Source organism: Ammodytes marinus (genome assembly GCF_949987685.1).
Source record: "Ammodytes marinus genome assembly, chromosome: 7".
In the NCBI taxonomy this organism is placed as follows: Eukaryota; Metazoa; Chordata; class Actinopteri; order Uranoscopiformes; family Ammodytidae; genus Ammodytes; species Ammodytes marinus.
In genome coordinates this window covers 21,109,789-21,133,060 of record NC_137211.1, presented here as the reverse complement: position 1 = coordinate 21,133,060, position 23,272 = coordinate 21,109,789, and the positions used below count along the sequence as shown (strand labels likewise).

The window sequence follows — 23,272 nt, the reverse complement described above, 5'->3', positions numbered from 1 at the left end:
GGGAAAGGAGATGGCCAAAAGGAATATTGACTTATTTTTTCTTTGCCTATAATTTCAGACTGAAGGTGAGAGAATGAGTTACCTTAATATAAATTGAAGCCTACAAAAAGTTTATATGTCAGCGCACTATTGATATCATTTTTAAACAAATGATTTCAAATGTTTCTTTGTTTGTGTATTATGTGAACTGAAAGAATAGATAATTGAGATGTGAATATTTATTGCTTCTGATGAATTAAAGTGTCCTTGCAGGGAATTGGTCTGTTTGTCCTTTTTTAAATTCAACTTAATGCCTGTTTCCATAATTACATTGCTCTAAATAATAAAATGTTTATAACATCACAAAACTCATTAGCCTTAACAGATATAGGGGAATACATGTCTATTAGGCTACTTTGCATATCAACACTTCACAGAAGAAAATGTAATATGATTTGTTCTACAGAATGATTGCAAACCATAATAATATAAAACAGAGGGAGAGCCTGGGTTTACTAGGCAGCATTAAAGTGACAATGGATTTAGGGTTATTTCATTAGCCTACTTTTTATTGGGTACAAAAAAAGATAATATAAAAAAACAAGCATGATAAATATCTAACGTTAGCTATAGCCAACAACTGTCAAGCATTGTCAATTAGCTATACAGTAATAAATAATTCAGTAGTGGCGGAAAGTATTCGCTCAATTCAAATAGCCTGCACTTTATAAGTGTAGGCTATTTGAATTGAGCGAATAAAGTTTATGGTTAAGTGCACATTTTATAGGGAAATATTGTGCTTTGACCTTTTTTTTTAGGCCTAGTTGCATGAATCAAGAAAATATAGGCCTACATCCTATAAATTATGCAATGGTATAACAACCAAACAGTATAAAGAACACACAGTTTGGGCCAAACGTATTTTTTGGTCATGATACTACCACATTAATAGGCTACGGTTCCTTCCAACTAGCCTGCAACACATGTTCACGCTAGGCCCTATTTGTTGATTTTATGTTTTAAAAGGATTGTCTGTTTTTTTTTCTTTTCTTTGTGTAGTAAGGGCTCAATTTGAAGCCTACTTTTTCCCCACTGCTTTAATTGTAAATTAAAAAAGTATTGCAAAAAAAATAAAAAATAAATAGGCCTATCAATGTTTTTTTCTGCCTGCCCTGGGACAACAGATGAAAGTGTGGCTGCGTGCCTAACACTGGCATATTTTCCATTTCTTCAATATAATTAATATGCACTGTTTCGGTCAACCAAATAAAGGAGAGGGGGGGGAGGTTAGGCTGTTACTAACATAATAATAAAATAGGAAGGAAGAATAACAATATGGGTTTTCTTACATGATGTACGCCTTGAATTTAATTTAAATTGATTGAAATCAACTTACATAAAGGCTATAACACTGTAGGCCTACTCGTCGTTGCACAACCCAACTGCTTCCGCTGTAATATCATATAATAGCTTTTGGCCTCCATTTCTTTAGGCTATGTCCATGCTCCACCCATGCTTGTGGCGTACGTGGGTACTACTTTTAGGGAGTAAACGTGCGAGACGTGTATGTGAAGACTTGAGGTTGTGCTTCGGTCGTGAGAAAAAAAAACTAAGATGGCGTCTCGTCAAGAAAGATAGGATGGCCCTGAGAAGAGTGATGATGTTGGTCGGGAAATGATTGATAAAACGACATAATTGATAAAGTTTGAGACTCTCGTTTACTATCAAACGAACCTCTTCCATACATGTTTCGAAGCGGTGTGTTTGAAAGGGCGGAGTTTATGGAGAACCGAGCCTGAAAAACGGGGTTTTAACTTTGCTATCAGCAGTAGCTAAGACAACTGGACCGAGCACAGCTGGCCAACGGCAGCTAACCGCTAGTCACCACAACAACAGAGGAGGGAGAGCAGCCACCAGCCCTGTCACACCCCGGGACATCGAGGTGTCTCTGGTCAGTCCCGGGAATGCAACTAGACACTGTAGCGTAGAGGGGATCAACAAATAACTGCATGTGACATTTCCCTTTGCACATACATGTTGTGTTGCCTTAACTAGCTGGTTGGTAGCGTTGTATTTGAGTATGTAGGTCAGCTTGTTTGCCGTCATACCACTGACTTTTTCACTGCCATCCAGTGAACGTAAGCTAACTAATGCTAGTTACCGTAACCAGTGGGAGGCTATGGTACTAGGACTGGACTGGCAAAAAAGTGGAGGCCTCGATGCTAACGTTAGCTGTGGGCAGCATTATCGCCTCTGATAGCCGAACAATGGACACAAACAGACTTAATGTTTGTCCGAAGAAGATACATTGGTGACAACACTGCTAGCTAACCCCACTACACATATTTGAATTGCATACATTTTATCTTCCTTTATTCTCTGTCGCTAGTTTTAACGCTAGTTCTCCCAAGTTTAGTAGCTAATAGTTGTCAGCTAACAACCAAATGTGTTATTGGGTGATGCTAACGAGATGAAGGAAAACATTTGCATGTAAGTGTTAGCAATTGGCTTCAACAATTGTGTATTTGTAGTCATTGTAAAGGCGAATTGATTAATTTAGCCCAACCCTCATACTCTAATTGTGATGGCAACATGGCCTTCTTCTATACCTCAGGGTTCATGGCCTCCACGCCATTGTTTGTCTGAAGGCCCATAAAATAATCACTTAGATAGATCTATGTCACTGATATCCAAGCATCAAATTGTGTAGATTTTAATTTAGCTAATGTAAAGGACAAATCAATGTATAGAAGATTACTTTGAAGACATACTTACATGTTACATCAGCAGTGCTTTGCCAGAGTGCATATATAAATCTTACCATTTGTGTATTTAAATCATGTAATTGTTGTTCTGTACTGCAACTGACAAGCACCACTCTAAACTTTTGCCCATTTACACACTGGGCCTTGTTGATATTGAGCATGGCATTTGTTTTGTTGTGTCGGGTGTTGGGGGATGGGTTTTTTTTTCAACATGGGCCACTTTGAAGAAAAAAAAAAGAAAGAACAAAATCCTCATGGGTGCTTCCTGATGCCTCCTGCTTTTGGATGTGATATTATGTCAAGTTTGAGGGGGAAATATAATCCATGAAACATGAAGAGGAACTTACTGTCATTTATAGAGCTGACAATATTACAAAGCACTGCTCGGCCAGGCAGGAAGTAACGATTTTGCGAGAGTAAACAATTGCAGTCACCCTTTGTTGTGACTGTTTAACATGCTTTTTATTTACTCATATGCTGGTCCATTTCACTAATCACTGAATTAAGGTTATCCTACACTGCCAGTGTTACATTTGTTTTGATATGCGTTATGTTAATGTGAAGATAAAATATTGTCAAGTTAACATACAAAAAGTACCAATCTCTCATGACTACTTCTTGACCCCACTATGATCTGTCTCTGTGATTCTGGAGGTCATTAAGTCAAATAAATTGTAGTTTAAATTGTATTTAAGGAGTATGCAAGGTTTAAGGGTTTTAAAATTATTCTTTACAACTTTAAAAACAAGGTTTCAATATATGTAAAAATGCTTTCTAGGATGCTGTATTGATGCTGTTGTGACCAAAGTGAGTCTGCTAAAGTTTATAAACGTATACATTGTCTGTCTTCCTGTTGTTAGGGCAATGGAAGGTGAAGAGTTTGTACCTCCGCCGGAGTGTCCAGTATTCGAGCCGTCATGGGAGGAGTTTCAGGATCCACTGGGCTACATCGCCAAGATACGTCCAATTGCAGAGAAATCCGGAATCTGCAAAATTCGACCTCCACCTGTAAATATCTGCTCATGCTTTGATTATGTTTATGTTGAAGAAATGGCATGTTCCCCTAGTTCCATGTTTAGCATGCACTGGGTTTAAAGTCATCAAGTTCATAGTCAGACGCACATGGACTCTCTGTTTTGGTTTTGAAAATGTTTTGCCATCGGTATAGGTGACATTGCCATTAGGGGTGTGCACGTGTACACGAGTAACCGTTTAGTAAATCATAACCGTTTAGGAAAAATCAATAAACGAAAACCGTTTAAAAAAAAAATCTTCAAATTTTAAATGTTCTTTTTTTCAAAGTTTTTAAATATGTTCTGGAGACACGCATTTATTGATTTTACATCACTAATAAACTACTTGGGGAGGATAAAAGCTAGTCTGCCCAATCTGTCTGTCCCTCGGTGTGTGTGTGTGTGTGTGTGAGTGTGTGTATAATCGCAAACACGCACACACACACGGGGAGGCGCCGTTCTCGGGCTCGACTCACAGCCACGGAAGAGTGAAGAAAGATAACCTAAAGATTAAAGTTACCCGGTTGATGTGAACTACGCGCGTAAGTAGCCCAAACTTTATAACACATGTTCAACCTGCATAAACGTGGACATGTAGAAAGCGATAGGCTATATTAATCAGGAAATTAATGAAGCGCGATAATGACGGCGCACATGACAGGCGAACGCGTATGTGTGTGCGCTCGCTTACAGGACGGCGGGCGCATGAGGACAATGACGTCACGGTTAACTGTGTACACGAAAAAAATTCCGTCGTGTACATGGTTAGGCATTTTTGTAAACGTTCACACCCCTAATTGCCATAGATCCCTATTTTACCTTATGCTGCTTTGTGGGACTGTATTTGGTTAAGTGGGCCTCAATAAACAAAACCCTGGTGATCCTGTATAACCAGTCAGACAAAGTTGTCTATGAAGTAGTTCTGTCAAAGTGCGATTTCTACATAAAACATATAGAAGAAAAAAAGAGAAGCTTGTTATTCAGCTAGGTTTTAGTTGTACATTATTTACACAAGAATTAGCTATTATTAGTTAATAATTAGCGTGGTGGACATAATTGTACAGTTACATGTACAGTAGTACTGCAAACATTACTGACGGCTCATTCATTTTTTCTATATCAGGATTGTGTAGAAGTGGTTGGTTCTCTGCATGTCATTCCCCTCTGTCCCATTTGATCTCTGCCTTTCTGCACTATAAATAAAGCATTACAAATGATCTGTAAAAAATAATTTATTGGTGAACTTGCTCTAGTGTAGACAACCTTGGTTATCCTTCCTGGTTAAAGCTGAGGCAAGTTCTTGAGCCAGACAGACAGCGTTAAACTAGGGTTAAGCCCAAATTAAGCTCACCATTTAAGTAATCCCCCATGCCCATGTTAATGTCTTGTTTTGGTAAGCTCCTTGAATGATGATGGTGGTTTTGGCATCTAGGCTAACAAGTTTAATTGCATGTATTTTCTCCCAAATAGGACTGGCAACCACCGTTTTCAGTGGAGCTGGATACCTTCCGCTTCACACCCCGCATCCAGAGGCTTAATGAGTTGGAGGTGAGATCCTCATTTCTCCCTCAAAGTTGCACATTGTTGACAGAAAATGTAAGTTGTTGTTGGAACTGGCCATATTAATCACGGTGATCCCCCATGCATCTAATTTCAGGCAGAGACCAGAGTGAAGCTTAATTATTTGGACCGCATCGCCCGGTTTTGGGAGATCCAGGCATCCTCCTTGAAGATCCCACATATTGAAAGGCGCATCCTTGATCTTTTCGCCCTGTCAAGGGTAGATATTCATTTCATATTTGCTTCTCAAAACATTAATTTTTTTTCCTTAGCTTTGAGTTGCTAAACTTAACCACACATTGTTTTTCTCTTCCAGATTGTGATAGATGAAGGCGGTTTTGATATGGTGTGTAAGGAACGGCGCTGGGCTCGTGTGGCCCAGAGGCTTGGCTACCCTCCAGGCAAAAACATTGGTTCTCTTCTGCGCTCGCACTTCGAGAGGATCGTCTACCCTTTTGAAATGTTCCAGTCTGGTTCCAGCCTGCCGGTATCATCTGCACATTATTTCCCTTTTCTGTTATTAGGGGCAATCAGTTTTATAGAAATGAGTCAATTTAATTCTGAATCAAAGTCTTTCTTCAGTTGGTTTTCTGCAACAGGTTTGGACGTTGTTTAATGTAAACTCTGTTTTTACTTATTTTCTAGCATTGCAAGCCCAAGCACTACGATGGTGAGGATGTGGATAAAGAGTACAAGCCTCACTCCATCCCTCTGCGACAGTCTGTGCAGCCATCTAAAATGAACGGTTATGGACGCAGAGCGAACCGCTGCCAGCCTGACGTGAGTGAAAGTACCTTACCTGTTATTCGATACATTTGCACACCCGTGTGACCAACAACCCTACACTGATATGTATGTTTGTCACTTCTGGATCTTATTCCTGTATGCATTTTCCACCTCAGGATCAAGCCGAAAATAAAGCTTAATTGGGGAAAAAAGTATCAAAAAGAAAAACATTTGTGTTGAAATAGCTGCTTTTCAAGACCACACACGTTGCATAGGTTTGGTACACTTGGTTTGTCAGGGATAAATTCAATCAGCAGTTGCACTGTATTAAATGTGTTAATTTTAATCTGAGAATGAGTTTAACCTCAAGGCATTCAGGCAGGCTGTCCTGACCTATACCTACTTTATCGTGATGGTTTCTTACAGGACTTGAACTGCACATCAAAATCCTTGCCACTGATGATATGATCTGTATTTGTTGTTGTAGTAGTATCTAAACATACTTTGATGTTCCCCATATTAACATGTATGATGTGTTTTTATGTTGTGATTGAAAAATATCTGTTGATTCCCCCCCCCCCCAGGAATTTTAACCTCGGTGTACAATAGATAATAATTCCAATTTGAAGAACAGATTAGACAGAAAACATAGAAGGCTGGCAGTCTCTCTTCTAATCTTTTTTTTAACATTGTAGAATTTTAGTAGGAGTATTTACCGAACCATTATTCCATGCTTATCCATGTGCCCTTACAAATCGGTTACTGCGTAGTGTCAGGAAGTTGTGACATTGCACTCAAGAGCGCATCCTAGCTGACTTACTCTCCATCCTGCCATGCTTCTGTGCTTCAATCGTCTGTTTGTGCTTTCTGCTCCATGGCTTATTTTGTCCTCTGCTTTTGTTTTTCCACTTCCTTCCATCTCACAGGTAGACGCACAGCTGTTTATTTCATGAGAAACATATTGATGCAACATTTTCTTTTGTTGCATTAATGTTACTAATGCACACTACTACTTCTGGACCAGCCTCTATTCTTTTATCTTGTGCCTGTTACATGCAAGCTATTGATTCTTCATTTTTCTACCGTCAACCCCACCTCACTCTCCCTCACCCGATTTGCTCATGACCTACTCATTATTCTTAATTTATTATCCTGGAATACATCTTTATTTTGTTTTGCATATTTAGTAGTGAAGAAATAAAATGCCTCAAGATATAGTCAGACGACGCATTAGCTAAATGCTACCCAGAGAGGAATGGGCATTCATGTTCAGTTTATTTAGGATTTGCTTTACATATTTTCTCATGACTTTGAGTCATGCGAAAAAATAGTTAGTATTTTTTTTTTAAGTTAAGCACATTTAAAAATATCTATTTCTATTGCCACTAGATTCATACTCATGCATACTGTAGTATGCAAAGTGTCTTGCATGACAACAAAGATGTTGGCTCCCACAAAATTCCCACTCCCAGAGTTCTTTCCAAACCCATTTATTGTTTGTGCCAAAGCTGCCTCATTTAGAATCGGGTGAAACGGCACAATCAGCTGTCAGTATCTGTAAGCTCAAGGCTGAGATAACAACAGAAATATAGTTTTCTGAAATAGTATCTGCTTTGTTGGACCATAGGTGATGAAGCCCTATCCAAAGCACTACTAATTATACCTATGATAATGCTAGTTTTACATTCAATAACTAGTTCTACAAAATGTCCTGTTTGACCTTTAATAGGTCATACATCAGATCATAATGTGTCCCAGTGATATTTTTCTCTGGCTCTATTCTTTCCAGGCTCTTTCCCTTCCTCTCTCATCTCCTTTTCCCCTCTTGTCTTAGTTTATTGTTGCTGTTATTGTCTCCCCTTGCAGGGTCCAGAGGATCTGGCCCCCCATCCTCTCACCACTGGTTCTCCACTCATCTCTGCGGTACTGCCTCTTGAGCATAAGAACTCACCTCTTGCCCCCGCCCTCTTCCCGCCTCTTTTCCTAGACCACCTCACCCCTTCTGGAGTTGTCTTGGTGTTTTGTTTATTATTTTAACTAACCACTAAAACATCTCATTCACATGCATTCATATTGCACAAGGTTGTCAGTGTAGGGATGGCATTCCATAATAAGCTCACATGATTCTTGCAGATGTGCTGCCATAAAACATATGTGGCATTGCAATGATAGTTGATGCACGTTACTAAATAACAATAATCAATTAATTATTGTTATTAAATAACAATATCTTTGGTGCCTTTTTAAGTGTGTTTCTAGGCAATATATTACAGATTGGGAATAAAAATAACTGTGTTGGAACTTGAATTCATAAATGTTTGAAATTTAGAGAAGCTTCAGATTGTTTAAATGTCATAGTTCACTGTAGGCTCTTATGGCGCTTTTCCACCGCATGGTATCAGCTCGACTCGACTCGACTCAACTCGCATTTTTGGCTTTTCCACCGCAATTTCATGGTACCTGGTACCATGTAGCGGCTGCTTTTTTGGTATCGCCTCGCTCTAGGTTCCAAGCGAGCTGAGCCGATGCTAAAAGGTGACGTCGGCAGACGGCCGGCCACTGATTGGCCAGAGACTATTGTCTGGCCAATCAGTGGCCAGAGACTACCGGCCTCATTCTGTTGTTTATTCTCCCCAACTCTCCGGGACTTTTGAGTGTATTTACGCCGCGTGCAGCCTTCTCTGGCTCTCTTTCATTTGATTTGCATCACATATCTGAATTTATTTTCCATATATTCGCTAAGCTCACCCAGTGTTGGTTGTTGGGGAAGTTACTTATCATACGAGAGGAGACATGTAGGGCAGCTAGCAGCTAGGCTAAGTAGCCAGCTGGGACAGACATGCCTCGGACTGAACTGATTACCTCAATAAAATATTCAGGCTGAGACACGGCTTACATTTGAAAACACGTATCCTGAAACAAGCACTAAACAGTCAACTTTATCATGCCCGTGTTTACGTGCATAGGGATGTACGTGACGCATCCCTACAGCTGACTGTGGCAGAGTCACACATCGGGACAACAACCATCCCTTTTAATGGCCCGTAGCAATATTCTTCTACTTCTTTTAGCAAACAGATACAAGGGGGGTATTTCTTAAACATTTTTCATCCGTGTTTTTGGCGGTTGGTTCAGTTAATAGTGCAACAACTGCTCGCAATTTCTGCTCTGCTACTTTGCTCCGGAGTAGGCTTTCAGCCCCTTACTACGACCCCGCCCACGTTCAGCAGGTACTATTTGCGGTGGAAAACGACCCGTGCTGCTACCAAACCAAGTTGAGTCGAGTCGAGTTGAGTCGAGTCGAGCTACATTTGCGGTGGAAAAGCGCCATTAGATAAAACTCGCTTAATCCCCAAATGCCGCAACACACTTTTCTAGTTTAAGTGTTGGGCTGATGCAACTATTTCACCCATTCTCTTTCTCTGTGATTGTCCTTGGCTTGTGATGCTATGTTGCTGGGCTGTCTGTGTGCCTTTCCGCTTTTGCTGTTTTGCCTTTACGCTACTCACTGCAGGAGCAACAGTGTGGCTGCATGCGTTCTCTTTTGAGTGCACTCTCACAAAAGAACTTAAAAGCTTTAATTACATTGCGTTTCACTGATGTTGAACCACAACAACGAATGGCCGGCCGATGTCATGACTGAAGGGAGTCCAACAGCATATAGATGGAGAATTTGGAAAGAAATGTGTTTGCTTCCGTCACCTTCCTCAGAAAAAAAGTCTTGAATGTTTTTAATTTTTTTTATTGCATTTTTTTCCCGACATGCATACATGAATTTTCTTGCGGTGGTAATTCAGTTTGCGTCCTTACTGCACCGATTTCTTGCAGCACACCTGAGTAGAAAGTGTTCATTTGATGGAATTTTAGCTGAGCCTCATCCTGACTATGATTTAAAACTGCTGGTTTGAAAGCATTTTAAATGGATATTGAGAGAATAAGTTCTGGGTGGGAGCCTGAACAGGGAATCTTTTGCTGTAACCACTACACCACGAGTACCCCCCCAAATAGAGGAACTCTTAAATGACAAAGCAGTCGCTGCATTTAGTAACATATTTTCACCTTAATATCTACATACATCCAAAATGTTCCTGTTACAATAATTTAACGTTCACCGCAGTTAACTTTTAAACAGGTCCCTCTTGGGATTTAAAAGAGCTGAAATTAAGCCTCCCATAATAGAAAGTGAGAAGAGGAAATACATGGTTTAAAAATGTAACTGTGTCAGGGTTGAAGTCAAGAAAACTTATGTTGTGTCCGAAAACAAGTCAGAGCAGCTAACTGTACTTTATTGTGAATCCAATCCACAGAAAATTTGATATTTAATAATTGTACTAATGTCTTTCTATTGGCAACTGACAGCAGATCAGCTCCTTTGCTCTGTTATGAGAGCAACAGGAGATACTGCCAACACTAAAAAGGTTTATTTGAAGGTAGGTATCAGTGGTTGTGACAGAGATTATAGGTAAAACATAAAAATACAGATACTTATGCTGCTGCTGGGCACAGGAAGGTTTTTTTTTTTGTCAGAGAATTCTGACAATTTGATAAAAAATGTTTTAAAGAATTGTTACTAACCAATCTAAATTATACTCTAACCTAACTGTATGGTTGCAACTACTGGTGATTTTATGTTCTGGTGGTGGGTCCTATCCTTAAGACTTTCATTGTGATGTAGGTAACCTTTCCTCACTTCTAGCCGAGCGCAATCCCTTCTGTGATGTATTGCTATGCTCTCATATTTGAACGGTTTGTTCCGCATTTGGCTCAGCCCCTTGCTTTGCTGTGTGTGCATTGGAGAGCAGTTGCTGTCTGTCAATGCCTTCTTGACGAAAGCTTAATTTCCTCCACAGCCTGAACCTACAGAAGAAGACATAGAGAAAAACCCAGAACTGAAGAAACTGCAGATCTATGGAGCAGGGCCCAAGATGATGGGACTTGGATTGGTGGCAAGGGACAAAAGCATCAGGAAGAAAGGTAAGTGCCACTGACCACAACTGACCATGTGTTCCAAATCCCATACTTTTTCTTAAGACTTTTCTACATACTACAGCTGATCATTAAAAGTATTTAGTTAGTATGCAGTAGGCATACAATTTATTTACTTCATCATAACATCGTGCCTTGAACTTGACTCATGCTGATATATCCGTCACATCGTTGGTTGTTTTCACTCAGAGGCTCTGTCGATGTGACGATGCTTTCACTACACAGTGGATTTCGGGTCAGAATCGCCCAAGAAACATGCTGATTTCCACACTTAAAAATCACGACCGGATGTAGTAGGTCATCCGGGTATTTTTAAGCATCCTGCATCTGACTACATGTATTGGGGACTTCCTAAATCTTTTTCTGGCATTTCTGATTTTATCACAGGGGTAAAGTATCTAGAATCTCAACATGGAGCCCCGGCCTAAACTGTAAAAACTCTGCTGCCTTAGGGGCCCTTTACACAGTGAAAACGTGACGTTTTTCCCCTTTATGGTTTCAAAAGTTAACATGTGCAGACGCAATTGATTTGAAAACTTCACTCGTGCACATGTTTTCAGAGAAAACGGGACGAAATCGCTGTAGTACGCATGCCAAGCCAATAGTCGGCTGTGACACTTAGCCTAGTAGATAGCTCTTCCGGTACAATTTGATGCATAAAACCTTACTGTCACAGAAAATGAATGCCACTAACGTTCATGAAGAGGTTATTGTAAGCTTAGGGTTACAATTATTGTAAATGACAAGCTTTCTGCCCATGCTGACATGATGTTATGACTGCAGCGCTGCAGAGCTGTGAAGCGGCTTTGTGAGTGGCTACTTTCCTGTTAGGCGTACTTCAAAATAAATGAAGTACGCCTAACAGGACCTGCATATTAATTTAAAAACAATTCAGGGACCAGTAGCCAATTTAAATGCCTACATTTTGACATTCACACGGCACCTTTGTCTGTTGTGAGAAGAGGTCTAATATGCGAATGTAGGAGCAGAAAGTGCAATAAGTGACTGAAAAGGGACATTTACACACACACACACACACACACACAGGCTTGGGGGATGGGTAGCCTACCGAAACCTGGTGCTAAGTAGTGCTGAGCACGGGGCAACATTTTGAAAGACCGTAATATTGATAAGCTCCGATGTTATCAGTACTGCATAACGATACTTAACGCTTTTGTTTATGACGGATTTTCGCTATTGATCCAGGCACACAATCATGGCAGACCTGTGTCTGTGCAGGGGGCGGGCACTCACTGCCTGGCTGTCTGTCACTCCCTCTCACACTCACTGAGACGGTGATAGATGCAGGACAGCATCCACCTCAAGAAGGCTAATGCTAGCGCTATGTTAAGCTAGCGGGAGCCTACGCTGTTAATTAAATTATACAAACATATGACACGGGAGTGTTGTGACCATAAGTTGTGACTGGGAGCGTACCATGGACCTATTATAAAGTTGAGCGTAGCCTACACTACTCGTTTCATTCTTTACCGACAGTTGGCATTCTTACATCCGGTTTAGCGATATCAAAATAAGAGTCCGGATTTCAGAGAAATTAAGAATTTTTTTTTTAACCTTTAGTATTAACCGGTTAAAGATCTTCTTAACGGTTAACCAGTTAACCATGGACATCCCTAATGTGATGTGAAGCCAGTGAAATGCTTTAATGTGAAGCCGTAGCCTTAATGCTCTTTTTGTTTGAACAGTAACTTAACTGCTGCGCACTAATGATCTATAGTGTTTTTTAATGGAGAAAGCCGTCTCTGGCATTACAGGTGGTGACACAAGTTTATTTTGCTATAAAAACTGGCAGAGCACAAATCTTTCCCTAGCCAAAGTGGCGGGTGGTCTCAATAACTTACTAATCGCTTAGAAATTGGCGAGTGTTATATTTGAGCCCTGCACTCTCCGCTGATCACAGTGATGGTGCCGCGGAGACACCGTGCATGTTGTCTTCTAACTTTATAACTCACGTGTGGGTATTTTGACAGCAAATGTAATAGACTATGCATGTGTGAAGTGGAGCCGTGACGTCAGCGTTAACATAGAGACCGGTTTCGCCAGTTTACAAGATACCAAAACAGTTGTGTTTTGCAAAGATTCCTCCCTGGGAGTTGATCTCAAAACTTTGCGGTTTCAAGCCTGCGTTTGCTGTTGTCATGTGAATGATAATGAATGCACCGTTTCCTTTTTTAGTATAAACAGCTCCTCAGATTCTAAACAGTCCTTTCTCTTCCTGTAGATGAGCTGCCTCAAACCGTTACCGTCAAGGAGAGCGTGTCTCCGGCTCCTGCCGATACCTCAGTCAAAGTGGAGACACAAGAACCTCAAGAAAAGCAGAGTGACGGGAGTTCATCTAGCCCACAGCCGCCTCCCACTAGCGCCACAGTTAAGACTGAAGTGAAGAAAGAAGAACCAGTGGAAGAGCATGTGAAAGACAACGAAGAGGAGGACGATGACACAGATAGACCTTGTACAAAAATGACCATGAGGCTCCGACGTAACATCAACAACCCGCAGTGTGTAAGTAGACCAAAGGATGCATCCAGGTGTCAGTCAAAGGTAAAATCAGCATAAGAAAAAAAGAATATCAAACTAGCGTGAAAAGTCAAATGATTCTACATGGCTGCAAACACAATGGCGTGTACTTTGTATTACTTACACTATCCCTGTAATATGAATGCAGTGATTTTGTCTTGACAGAATAGTGACTAAAACATTTCCGCCACAATCTAATCTTTTGTCAAATTTGACCTGTTCAGTGTTACATTGTTTTTTGAGTAGTTTATTTCGACAAAAAATGTGTTATCTTAATTTATACATTGGCATTGTTTATACTCAATACTGACGAAAAGGTGCATGTCGACGCATTTGCTTATTGCACCTACCATTTTTTACATAATATTGTATTCATTTTTTGTGTAACTGGTTATCTGTTCCAGTGTAAAGATATCTCACTCATATGTTTTGTACTTTGTTGTCACTTTTTTAAAGGTGGATTCTTACGTGTGTCGGATGTGTGGTCGGGGAGACGATGACGAGAAACTCTTGCTGTGTGATGGCTGCGATGATAACTACCACACCTACTGTTTACTGCCCCCACTAACTGATGCTCCCAAAGGCAACTGGCGATGCCCTAAGTGTGTGGCAGAGGTTAGTAAGAATGTCTCTTAAGTGCTCTGCCGTACTCCTGGTATGCTTTATTGGGTTTCATCTAAACAGCATATTAATCTTTCTTTTGATCGTCTCACTACTTGACTTGACTTTTTAGGAGTGCAAGAAACCCGCAGAAGCATTTGGCTTTGAGCAGGCTACACGAGAATACAGTCTGCAGAGTTTTGGGGAAATGGCAGATGCCTTCAAAGCAGATTATTTCAACATGCCTGTCCATGTAAGTGCACCCACACAATGCACCGTCTATTCATTATGAAACATGACTGCCCTGACTGGTGGTGACGTGAGAGACTGTTATCTAACCTGTGTGGTGTTGTCGCTGTAGATGGTTCCCACTGAGCTCGTGGAGAGAGAGTTCTGGAGGCTGGTCAGTAGCATCGAGGAAGACGTGACTGTTGAGTATGGAGCGGACATACACTCCAAAGAGTTTGGCAGTGGCTTCCCAATGAACAATGGCAAGAGGAAGCTCACAAAGGAAGAGGAGGTATGCACAGTCTTGATTTATTTTGTAAGCATTTTAGTATGAATGCACAAACTAATCCCTGCTCAATTCAGTTATTCTCTTGAAAATATTTATTTTTGTATTTACAGAAACATAACTGCCAATTTTTGATTACAGTGCTAAAGGTAGATAAGAGCAAAGTGAGTTTGCTAGCTGTTGTGTGGTTGGTCACAAATGATCTCAAATGTAGGACAAGGGATTTTTTTTTTTTCATGCGCCAATAATAAGTAAAGAATACAATAATAAAAAAATCTAAACAAACCCAAACCCAGCAAAAGATGTTAAACTTAAAATGGGCCATAACAGCATAACGTTGTGTAAAATGTTTTTTATAATGCAATGTTTTTCATGATATTCTCAAAAGTATATTTGCAATCAAGGTATTCCCAAACCTTTTCATGATCACAGTCCAGTGCTTATTGTCAGTTCACACTGTTTTCTCTGTTGATCAGGATTACGCCCGCAGTGGCTGGAACTTGAATGTAATGCCCGTGCTGGAGCAGTCCCTCCTGTGTCATATTAATGGAGACATCTCTGGGATGAAGGTGCCCTGGCTCTACGTAGGAATGGTGTTCTCTGCTTTCTGCTGGCACATTGAAGATCACTGGAGCTACTCCATCAACTACCTGCACTGGTACGGATTGTCTTGATGATGATTTGGTGTTATATTGTGGCAGTGTTTCCCCCAGGAAAGGTTATTGGTCGTTTTGGAACATGTATTTCCCAATTTAAAACAAATAAAGCAGCATTGAAAATTCAGAAAATAAATCTTGTTGGCCTACACTAGCATGCTGTTTTACAAATAACTCAATAGTTGAAATAATACAATGTGTTTTCCCCTTAAAATTACTAAATGCATTTCAAAGACAGTAACAGTGTGGCACTTCTGTAAACTTACTGAAACTTGCCTGGGCCATCACTCATGCATTCATCAGACTTTTCTCTGAGCTGATAGATAGGTTGTGTTGCCACAGTGATGTGGAGTCTTAAACTGTTCTAGCTTTGCAGAGCACTTCTTTCTGTTCAGCTAAATATCCCCATAGAACCGCACTGCGTTTATTTTCGCCACCAGTTCAATATCGGCTTGCTTCTGCTGCTTTACCCTCCCGCGTGCATGTTGCACGGTCGCGCGCGCTGAGCCACTGACACAGAGCAGCTGAGCAGAGAGAAACGCTCAGAGACGCATGCGCACATGTATTTACCGCAAATCGTGGTATGGTCGCAATTATGACCATGCACAAGCACAAATCGCGCTTGCTAGTACATTAATTGTGCAGAACCAAAAATTAAATTAAATTATTATTTTATTAGTAGTCAAGGCGGGGAGCTGGCATTGCTAAGGCGGCCGCCTTAGCCATAAAGAGCTGGGGGAAACACTGTTGTAGTGTAGTCATAGGTTTAAACATAAATACACATGGAGAATATGATAATGTCACGTCAAAGGGTACTTTGAGCAAAAGAGTAAATGTTCTCTCTTTTCTTCACTTTCCACCATCTTTAGGGGTGAACCCAAGACTTGGTATGGCGTTCCCTCTGTGGCAGCTGAGCGGCTTGAAGAGGTGATGAAGAAGCTGACGCCAGAGCTGTTTGAGTATCAGCCCGATCTCCTGCACCAGCTGGTCACCATCATGAACCCTAATATCCTCATGTCTCACGGTGTACCGGTCAGTCTCTCATAAACACATACAAGCACACAGCAAAAATGTTTTTTATTTTGATTGACCTTTTGTCTTTTTGATTTTGAAGGTTGTACGCACCAACCAGTGTGCTGGGGAGTTTGTCATCACCTTCCCCAGAGCCTACCACAGCGGCTTCAATCAGGGATATAACTTTGCCGAAGCTGTTAACTTCTGCACCGCAGACTGGGTACGTCTATGGACACCATTTCTCAACTTGTCATTTCAAATCTGTCACAACAACTCTATAATCAACGTCACTATTCTCTCGCCCCTCTCAGCTGCCTTCCGGCCGCTCCTGTATCGAGCACTACAGGCGTCTGCGGAGGTATTGTGTGTTCTCCCACGAGGAGCTCACCTGTAAAATGGCTGCCAGCCCAGAGAAACTGGACCTCAACCTGGCTGCAGCTACACACCGGGAAATGTTCATCATTGTTCAGGAGGAGAGGAAGCTTCGGAAGGGTCTGATGGAAAGGGTGAGACACAGAAATCGATCTTACAGAAGGATTATAACTCTATACGTCAATTCAATTATATATGCCTAAGTAAATAATAGATCCGTTTGGTACTACACTGGATTTATATGGGAAAATCCGATCTTATACAACTTTGTGTTTTATCTACAGGGAATTACTGAAGCCGAGCGCGAGGCATTTGAGCTGTTGCCCGATGATGAGAGACAGTGTGATAAATGTAAGACCACGTGCTTCCTTTCTGCTCTGGCCTGCTCTAACTGTCCCGAGAGTCTGGTGTGTCTCTATCACACTCAGGATCTGTGCAACTGTCCCACTGACAAACTCTACCTCAGGTATTCATTATTTGTGTGTAGCTGTGATTGTGTGCACACAGTATTATTTTCTTTCAAATTTGATCTCCACTGGCTGTTAACTTTTTGTTTGTCCCATCTCATTGCAGGTACAGATACACCCTGGATGAGTTGCTAGCCATGTTACACCGATTAAAGGTTCGATCCGAGTCCTTTGATTCCTGGGCCAACAGAGTAAAAGAGGCACTCGAGCATGAAGACGGAAACAAAATAGGTGGGACAGGATCATTAATTAATCCTTTAAACATGACTTCAATTGAAAAAATGTAAACGCATTACTAAGACCAAATGTTTATCTATTTGCAGGAATCAATGACCTGGAGATGCTGAAGTCAGAAGCGGTGGAAAAGAAGTTTCCAAACAACGAACTTCTACGGAAACTCAACACTGTTCTTAAAGACATAGATCGCTGCCAAACGACGAGTACGGAACTCCTCAGTAACTCAAAGAGCAGGTAAGATGAAGACAAAGTTAACCTTTTTACACTAAGAGTTTATTTACCGAGCATGCACTTACATAACGCTGTCTTTCAGTGAAAGCAAGATGACTTTGGCTGAGCTGAAGACTTTGGTGGAGACGATGCAAAACTTGCCCTGCGTGATGAACCAGTTGGAGGAAGTGCAGGTTAGAAACTATGTCACACTGGGCAAAGTAGCTATTATTTTTGTAAGATTTTAACCTTCACATAGCTATATACATACATACATATTTTTTTTATTTTGTTTTTTGGTACAAACATTTTATGCTTTTCTCAGCTTAAAAGTTGTATTCTTATTTAGTGCACTAATGGTTTACCTCTATATCGTCTGATTTTCCAGGCAGTTCTGCGGACAGTGGGGGATTTCCAGGGCCGGGCTCAAGCACTGGTCAATGACAGGGACTGGAGGAGAGACTCTCCACCACCGGAGCAGTTGCAGACGTTGTTGGGGCAGGGGGCCGAGCTGCCTGTTGTGGTGCCCGAGTGTGATTTACTGCTGGGCCTAAAGGAGCAGGGCCATTGGCTGGCAGAGGTGAGGCGCACCCTTGGCACAGAAGACGGGGAGAGGCAGGAGGTCACGTTAGATGTATTAAGGAACCTGATGGAGGCAGGCTGCAACGTGAACCAGAGTGTGTCTGTGGAGACGGCCATGGCAGAGCTTCAGGAGCTGCTCACTATTGCGGAACGTTGGGAGGAAAAAGCACAGATCTGCCTCGAGCAAAGGTAGGACGGACAAGTCAAAACATAAAAGGTGTCTCTCAATACTTCACCTGCCTTCTGGGATTTTCATCAGTTCACAAGCATTTGCTTTTGCAAAGACGTCAACGTTTCTTTGTCATGGTTGTTCTTCCAGGCAAAAGCACCCTCTCTCCACCCTGGAGGCAATAGTAAATGAGGCCCAGCTCATTCCAGTCAAGTTACCCAACATTCTGGCTCTACAAGGTTGTCTCACTAGAGCACGGGCCTGGGTAACAGACCTAGAGGAAATCCAGGTAAAAAAACAAATCTTCTGTCTATGAGATTGAACCCATCTTTATGGTCTCCCCCTTTGTAATGGTGCGATTTTTCTCACATAATGGTGTACAATTGGCTGTACCTAATATATTTATTTTTTCTTTGCTGTAGAATGGGGAGCATTACCCATGTCTGGATGACCTAGAGGGCCTGGTGGCTATTGGACGGGACCTGCCAGTCTACATGGAGGAGCTACGACAGCTGGAGCTGCAGGTAGCCAGCGCTCATTCCTGGAGGGACAAGGCCACCAAAACCTTCCTGAAGAAGAGCAGTCCACACAGTCTGCTAGAGGTGAGCTACTCAATCAATTTCTGTGAACATTGAACAAATGCATAGTATCTGTGAATCTATCTAAATCAGTACAGTATTACACTTTAGAAGACAAGTTCTTGGTTTGGCAACCTTGCCAATAAGTAAAATGGTAAATGGACTTGACTTATATAGCGCTTTTCTAGCCGATTTTCTCAGCCCCAAAGCGCTTTACATATCTTAACACATTCACCCATTCATACACACACTCATACACCGATGGCAGTAACCTAGGCAACCTAGAGTCTGCATTAAGCTCCAGTGTTTTCCTGCAGGTATTATGTCCGTGTGCAAAAAGGAGAGAGAGGCGAAATGAGACGGAGCCGATGGACGAGCCTTTAGAGGATTCTGATACCAACACTCTGGGCCTCTCAGCTCAGGACCTGAGGGACCCGGCAGCCATTGTGAGTTCATTGAGCAAGTCTTGTCCATATTAAATCTCAGTGAGATTTACTTCTGTCTTTTTGGATGCTGTATATGTTTTTGTGACTTGTGAACCCTGTCTGTAGGTGGTGGCATTCAAAGAAGGCGAGCACCAGGAGAAAGAAGCACTACTGAGGTTACAGAAATCCAACATGTGTAAATCTGGACAAAAAGCTTCAAGTTACAACGAGGACAAGGAGAACGGGAGGTGGGACGACGCCATGGAGACAGACACATCCAGCCACTCAGAGAACTCTGTAAAAGAGAATGGTAACAGTAACCACAGCAACTGTACCACCACAACCACTTCTCCTCAGTCGGTGTGTGTGTGCGCCGGTCAGCCTCGTGTCCCTCAACTCCGCTGCCACCTGTGTAAGGACTGGTTCCACGGTGGCTGTGTCACTTTACCCTCTGTTCTCCCTTCGTCGGGACCCCCAGTTAACCCCCTCTGCTGGTGGGACTGGGACTCGCGCTTCTTGTGTCCGCGATGCCAGCGGTCACGGCGCCCGCGTCTGGAGACTATCCTGGCGTTACTGGTGGCCCTGCAGAGGCTGCCTGTGCGTCTGCCCGAAGGTGAAGCGCTGCAGTGTCTCACAGAGAGGGCCATCACCTGGCAGGGCCGAGCCAAGGAGGCGCTGGAGACACCAGAGCTTCAGCAAGCGCTCGACAGGCTGCAAGAACTCAAAGACACGCTCCAGTGTGAGACAGACAAGGAGCAAGACGTGGACAAGGGGACGGTCGGAAGCTCAGTGATTGTTTTATCAGACTCTGAAGGAGGGGAAGGTGAGGATGGAGTCATTGATCTGACGGAGGAGAATTCACCGAAAAAGAACTCCAATCAAAGCAACGGCACTCAGGTTAACCTCATTATGACTCTGTTTATCTTTAATATTGAACAGAATATAGACTACTTCCTGCAAACTGTAACTGCCACAAATATTTACTCATTTAGCTTTTTGTCAGTTGAATAATTGATGATCTTACCATTTCCAACCTGCCTCTTTTTAATACATTGTTTGTTTTCCACACAGGCTGGATGTGAAAATGGCATCAGCAAGAAGTCAAATGTTACAGGTAAGATGATGTGTTCTTTATATTAAAAAAAAAACATCAAAAGTTGAGTTTTAGAATGTTCCCCAGTGATACAGGTCGGGATTAATTCTTTGTGCTCTCTTTCTCCCCAGGTGTGGGCTTCTTGCTGCCCCTCTTGCCTTCGCTAAAAGGTGAGGTAGTGGAGCTTTCAGCAGACACCAGGGTCCGACTGGAGGAGCTTCAGCTGGAAGGAGATCTGCTGGAGGTTTCCTTGGACCAAACACTCCTCATCAACAGAGTGCTGCAAGCTGCCTCTGTCCCATCCAGAGAAACATTGCACACACTCATTCAGGTCAGGAAAATGAACTGACCTATTCTATTATAATTATTGTTATTTTTAAAGGTGTAGGATGTGAAGACAGGTGCACAAGATCAAACCACACAAACATAGCTCCATACTGCTGCTAGTTTAAAAATCTAAAATGCAGGATCACAAAGTCGTTTGCCTGTGTGTTCTAGTTTGATTATCATTGATATAATGAACTCTGCATGTTTTTCATTTTGGGCATATAACATTAACATCAATATCATAGTCTGTTGTTGAGATTTGGCTTGATTGATAAGATGCAAAAATTATATTTGTTTCCTTATCATTTCAGTGCTGGTTCAAATTATATTATGTTGTATGAAGAGGAAAAGTCTGACTGATTCTGAAAACATTCAGAAGTTTTTTTTTAAAGAAGGAACAGGAAAATAAGTTGCTTGTTACATTTTCATTGATATTAGTCAACCTTTTTTGCCACTGGTCTAATTTTCTTGACCTCTCCCCTTCTTTCCCAGATTGAGCTTGAGGAGCAGAGGCGAACCGGCCGCGGACGAGCCAAGGACAAGAGGAAGAGAAAGAGCCACCGAGGAGGCGGGGCAGGAGAAGGGTCACTGGATGTCTCGGAGTCAAAGAAAACCTGTCCGCTCAGCCACAGCCCCTCCCCGAAATTACCTGTACAGACCCATCAGGAGGTAACAGCATGCATATCATTTTGCTTATATATTTTATGGATAGTTAATGCTTTTATGCCTTTTTATTTAGTTGATCTTTAAAAAAATGCCTTTCTAAGTACTTTATATTTCTAATGTATTTCATCTTATTTTTACTATTATTGTCATTTCTATGTTCATTATTTGTTATTATATTATCACTCCTTTTTCTGTTGTCATTTTGAAGTATAAACGGACTTATGTTATGACTATGACTAGTTTTATTAGAAAATTAAAACATTTTCTTTGGTCTTTTGACAGATTTTGTGATGTAGTCAACGCTGGAGCTCTGTTCTAAAATGGAGTATTGAGAGGAAACTGAAGGGACAGAGCATTCTGTGCCAGAAGATGGCATCAAATTATAGCAAGATGCAGGACATCCCCTTCCTACCTACGTCCCTACTCATCCCTCATTCCCACATTCAGACACTAACAGAGCGATGACTCTTCCTCTCCACCGTCTCGTCTGAAAACTCAGCCATTTCTCACCCATCATGTTAATTTTTCCAAACTCGTTGTCTTACCCGAACTTTATTCTCCAATTTCCCTGGAACCATTATTCTTGTCTGACTGTGTTGGACCGATGTGGGACTTGGGATAGCAGTGTCTCCGAGGTCAGTCAATATGCTACGTTATCCCAAATGTATTAAAAGTTAGTTCAGACAAAGCCTGTCTCCGCACCGGCAGTTTGTTTCATTTCACTTAAACCCACTCATTGAAGTTGGATAAGCTATGGGTTTAGTTAAACAGTTCTGTTTGGGCATGACTCCTGAGGCTAAGGAACAGCAGAAGGTTTTGACAGCTGATGTTAGAGAACAGCACCATGGTTACACTTGTATTTTTTTAGTTGTATTGAATCTTGTGTTTGATGCTGTTTAGAGGGGAGATGCATTTTGAAATAACTCAGTAAATTTTGGGAAGTGTTAAAAACAGGCATTCATGTTTTTGGTGCTACTTTCCCAAAATGGATATCTATATCTCTTGGCTTTGTCTTTCTCCTCTTTCCTCTCCCTTGATGCCCTTTTTTTTAAGCTCCCATCCTTTTGACTCCATGTTCTACTCCTTTTAAATTTAAACCTATTTTTCCCCTCCCTTGTTCTCTCTCTTTGCAAATTAAGGTAACTTCACTGTAAACACACTTTGTCACAATTTATTTTTGTTTCCTGGGTTTAAAATATTATATTATTATTATTATTGATACTGCAGACACACAGTTGTCGTGAGTTTGTGTATTAACTTTTCATTTTAATGTTGCCTTTGTTTCTTTTCACTCTTGTTAGAAAAATAAAGGTTTAGAATTGTTTAGGATATGTTGCCTCATTATTTCGCATCTTATTTATGAATATCCCTTCACATAGCAATTAAATAGTACCAAAATAGTTTTCATGATTACAGATTTTATTTAGAAAAGCTGAAATGGCAGACACAAAACATCACAATATTGAACAAGTACACCATGTTGTCTGTTTCTATGCTAGACGTTTAAGCAAGTTCATTGAAAGACAAATCCACAATAACAGTATGTTGAAGGCTTTTAGTCCTTAAGTACATGAAAAAAAACATCTTCGCTTCAATATCAAACATGCATGTATGCCAAATGAAAAATCAGCTTTAATTTATAGGGTTTTGTGAATGAGTCACCCCATTCTTCAACATTAAAATTAATTATATTGCATACTGACTAAAATGTATTGGTCTGGAAAAAGCAGACCACTTGCAAATGGCAAATTGAGAAAATACTGATTATATTTCGATCCATTTAAACAGATTGTGC

At 41.3% G+C, this 23,272-nt stretch overlaps 1 protein-coding gene across 2 annotated transcripts; it reads left to right on the top strand.

The window, feature by feature from the left end:
* Nucleotides 1-1,604: 1,604 nt before the first annotated feature.
* On the top strand, nt 1,605-22,806 carry kdm5c (lysine demethylase 5C). Of its 2 annotated transcripts, XM_080031868.1 has the most exons (29): nt 1,605-1,930; nt 3,605-3,752; nt 5,228-5,305; nt 5,415-5,537; nt 5,634-5,804; nt 5,963-6,097; nt 7,910-7,966; nt 10,894-11,017; nt 13,272-13,552; nt 14,024-14,182; nt 14,301-14,420; nt 14,529-14,687; nt 15,158-15,339; nt 16,207-16,369; nt 16,452-16,571; nt 16,663-16,857; nt 17,008-17,189; nt 17,297-17,421; nt 17,514-17,661; nt 17,741-17,831; nt 18,026-18,408; nt 18,539-18,677; nt 18,811-18,990; nt 19,284-19,412; nt 19,518-20,288; nt 20,463-20,505; nt 20,616-20,815; nt 21,304-21,480; nt 21,760-22,806. In XM_080031868.1, the coding sequence occupies exons 2-29, from the start codon at nt 3,609-3,611 to the stop codon at nt 21,766-21,768; spliced, it is 4,788 nt and encodes a 1,595-aa protein (XP_079887994.1). In that variant the 5' UTR covers nt 1,605-1,930; nt 3,605-3,608; the 3' UTR covers nt 21,769-22,806. The 2 variants fall into 2 exon arrangements, with proteins under 2 accessions (XP_079887994.1, XP_079887995.1); XM_080031869.1 differs by lacking the exon at nt 7,910-7,966.
* Nucleotides 22,807-23,272: the final 466 nt, after the last annotated feature.

Coding starts and splice junctions, on each gene's coding strand:
- kdm5c (XM_080031868.1), top strand. CDS start 3,609: ATGGAAGGTGAAGAGTTTGTACCTCCGCCGGAGTGTCCAGTATTCGAG. Junction 18,409..18,538: donor CAGATCTGCCTCGAGCAAAG/GTAGGACGGACA, acceptor TTGTTCTTCCAG/GCAAAAGCACCCTCTCTCCA. Junction 20,816..21,303: donor CATTGCACACACTCATTCAG/GTCAGGAAAATG, acceptor CTTCTTTCCCAG/ATTGAGCTTGAGGAGCAGAG.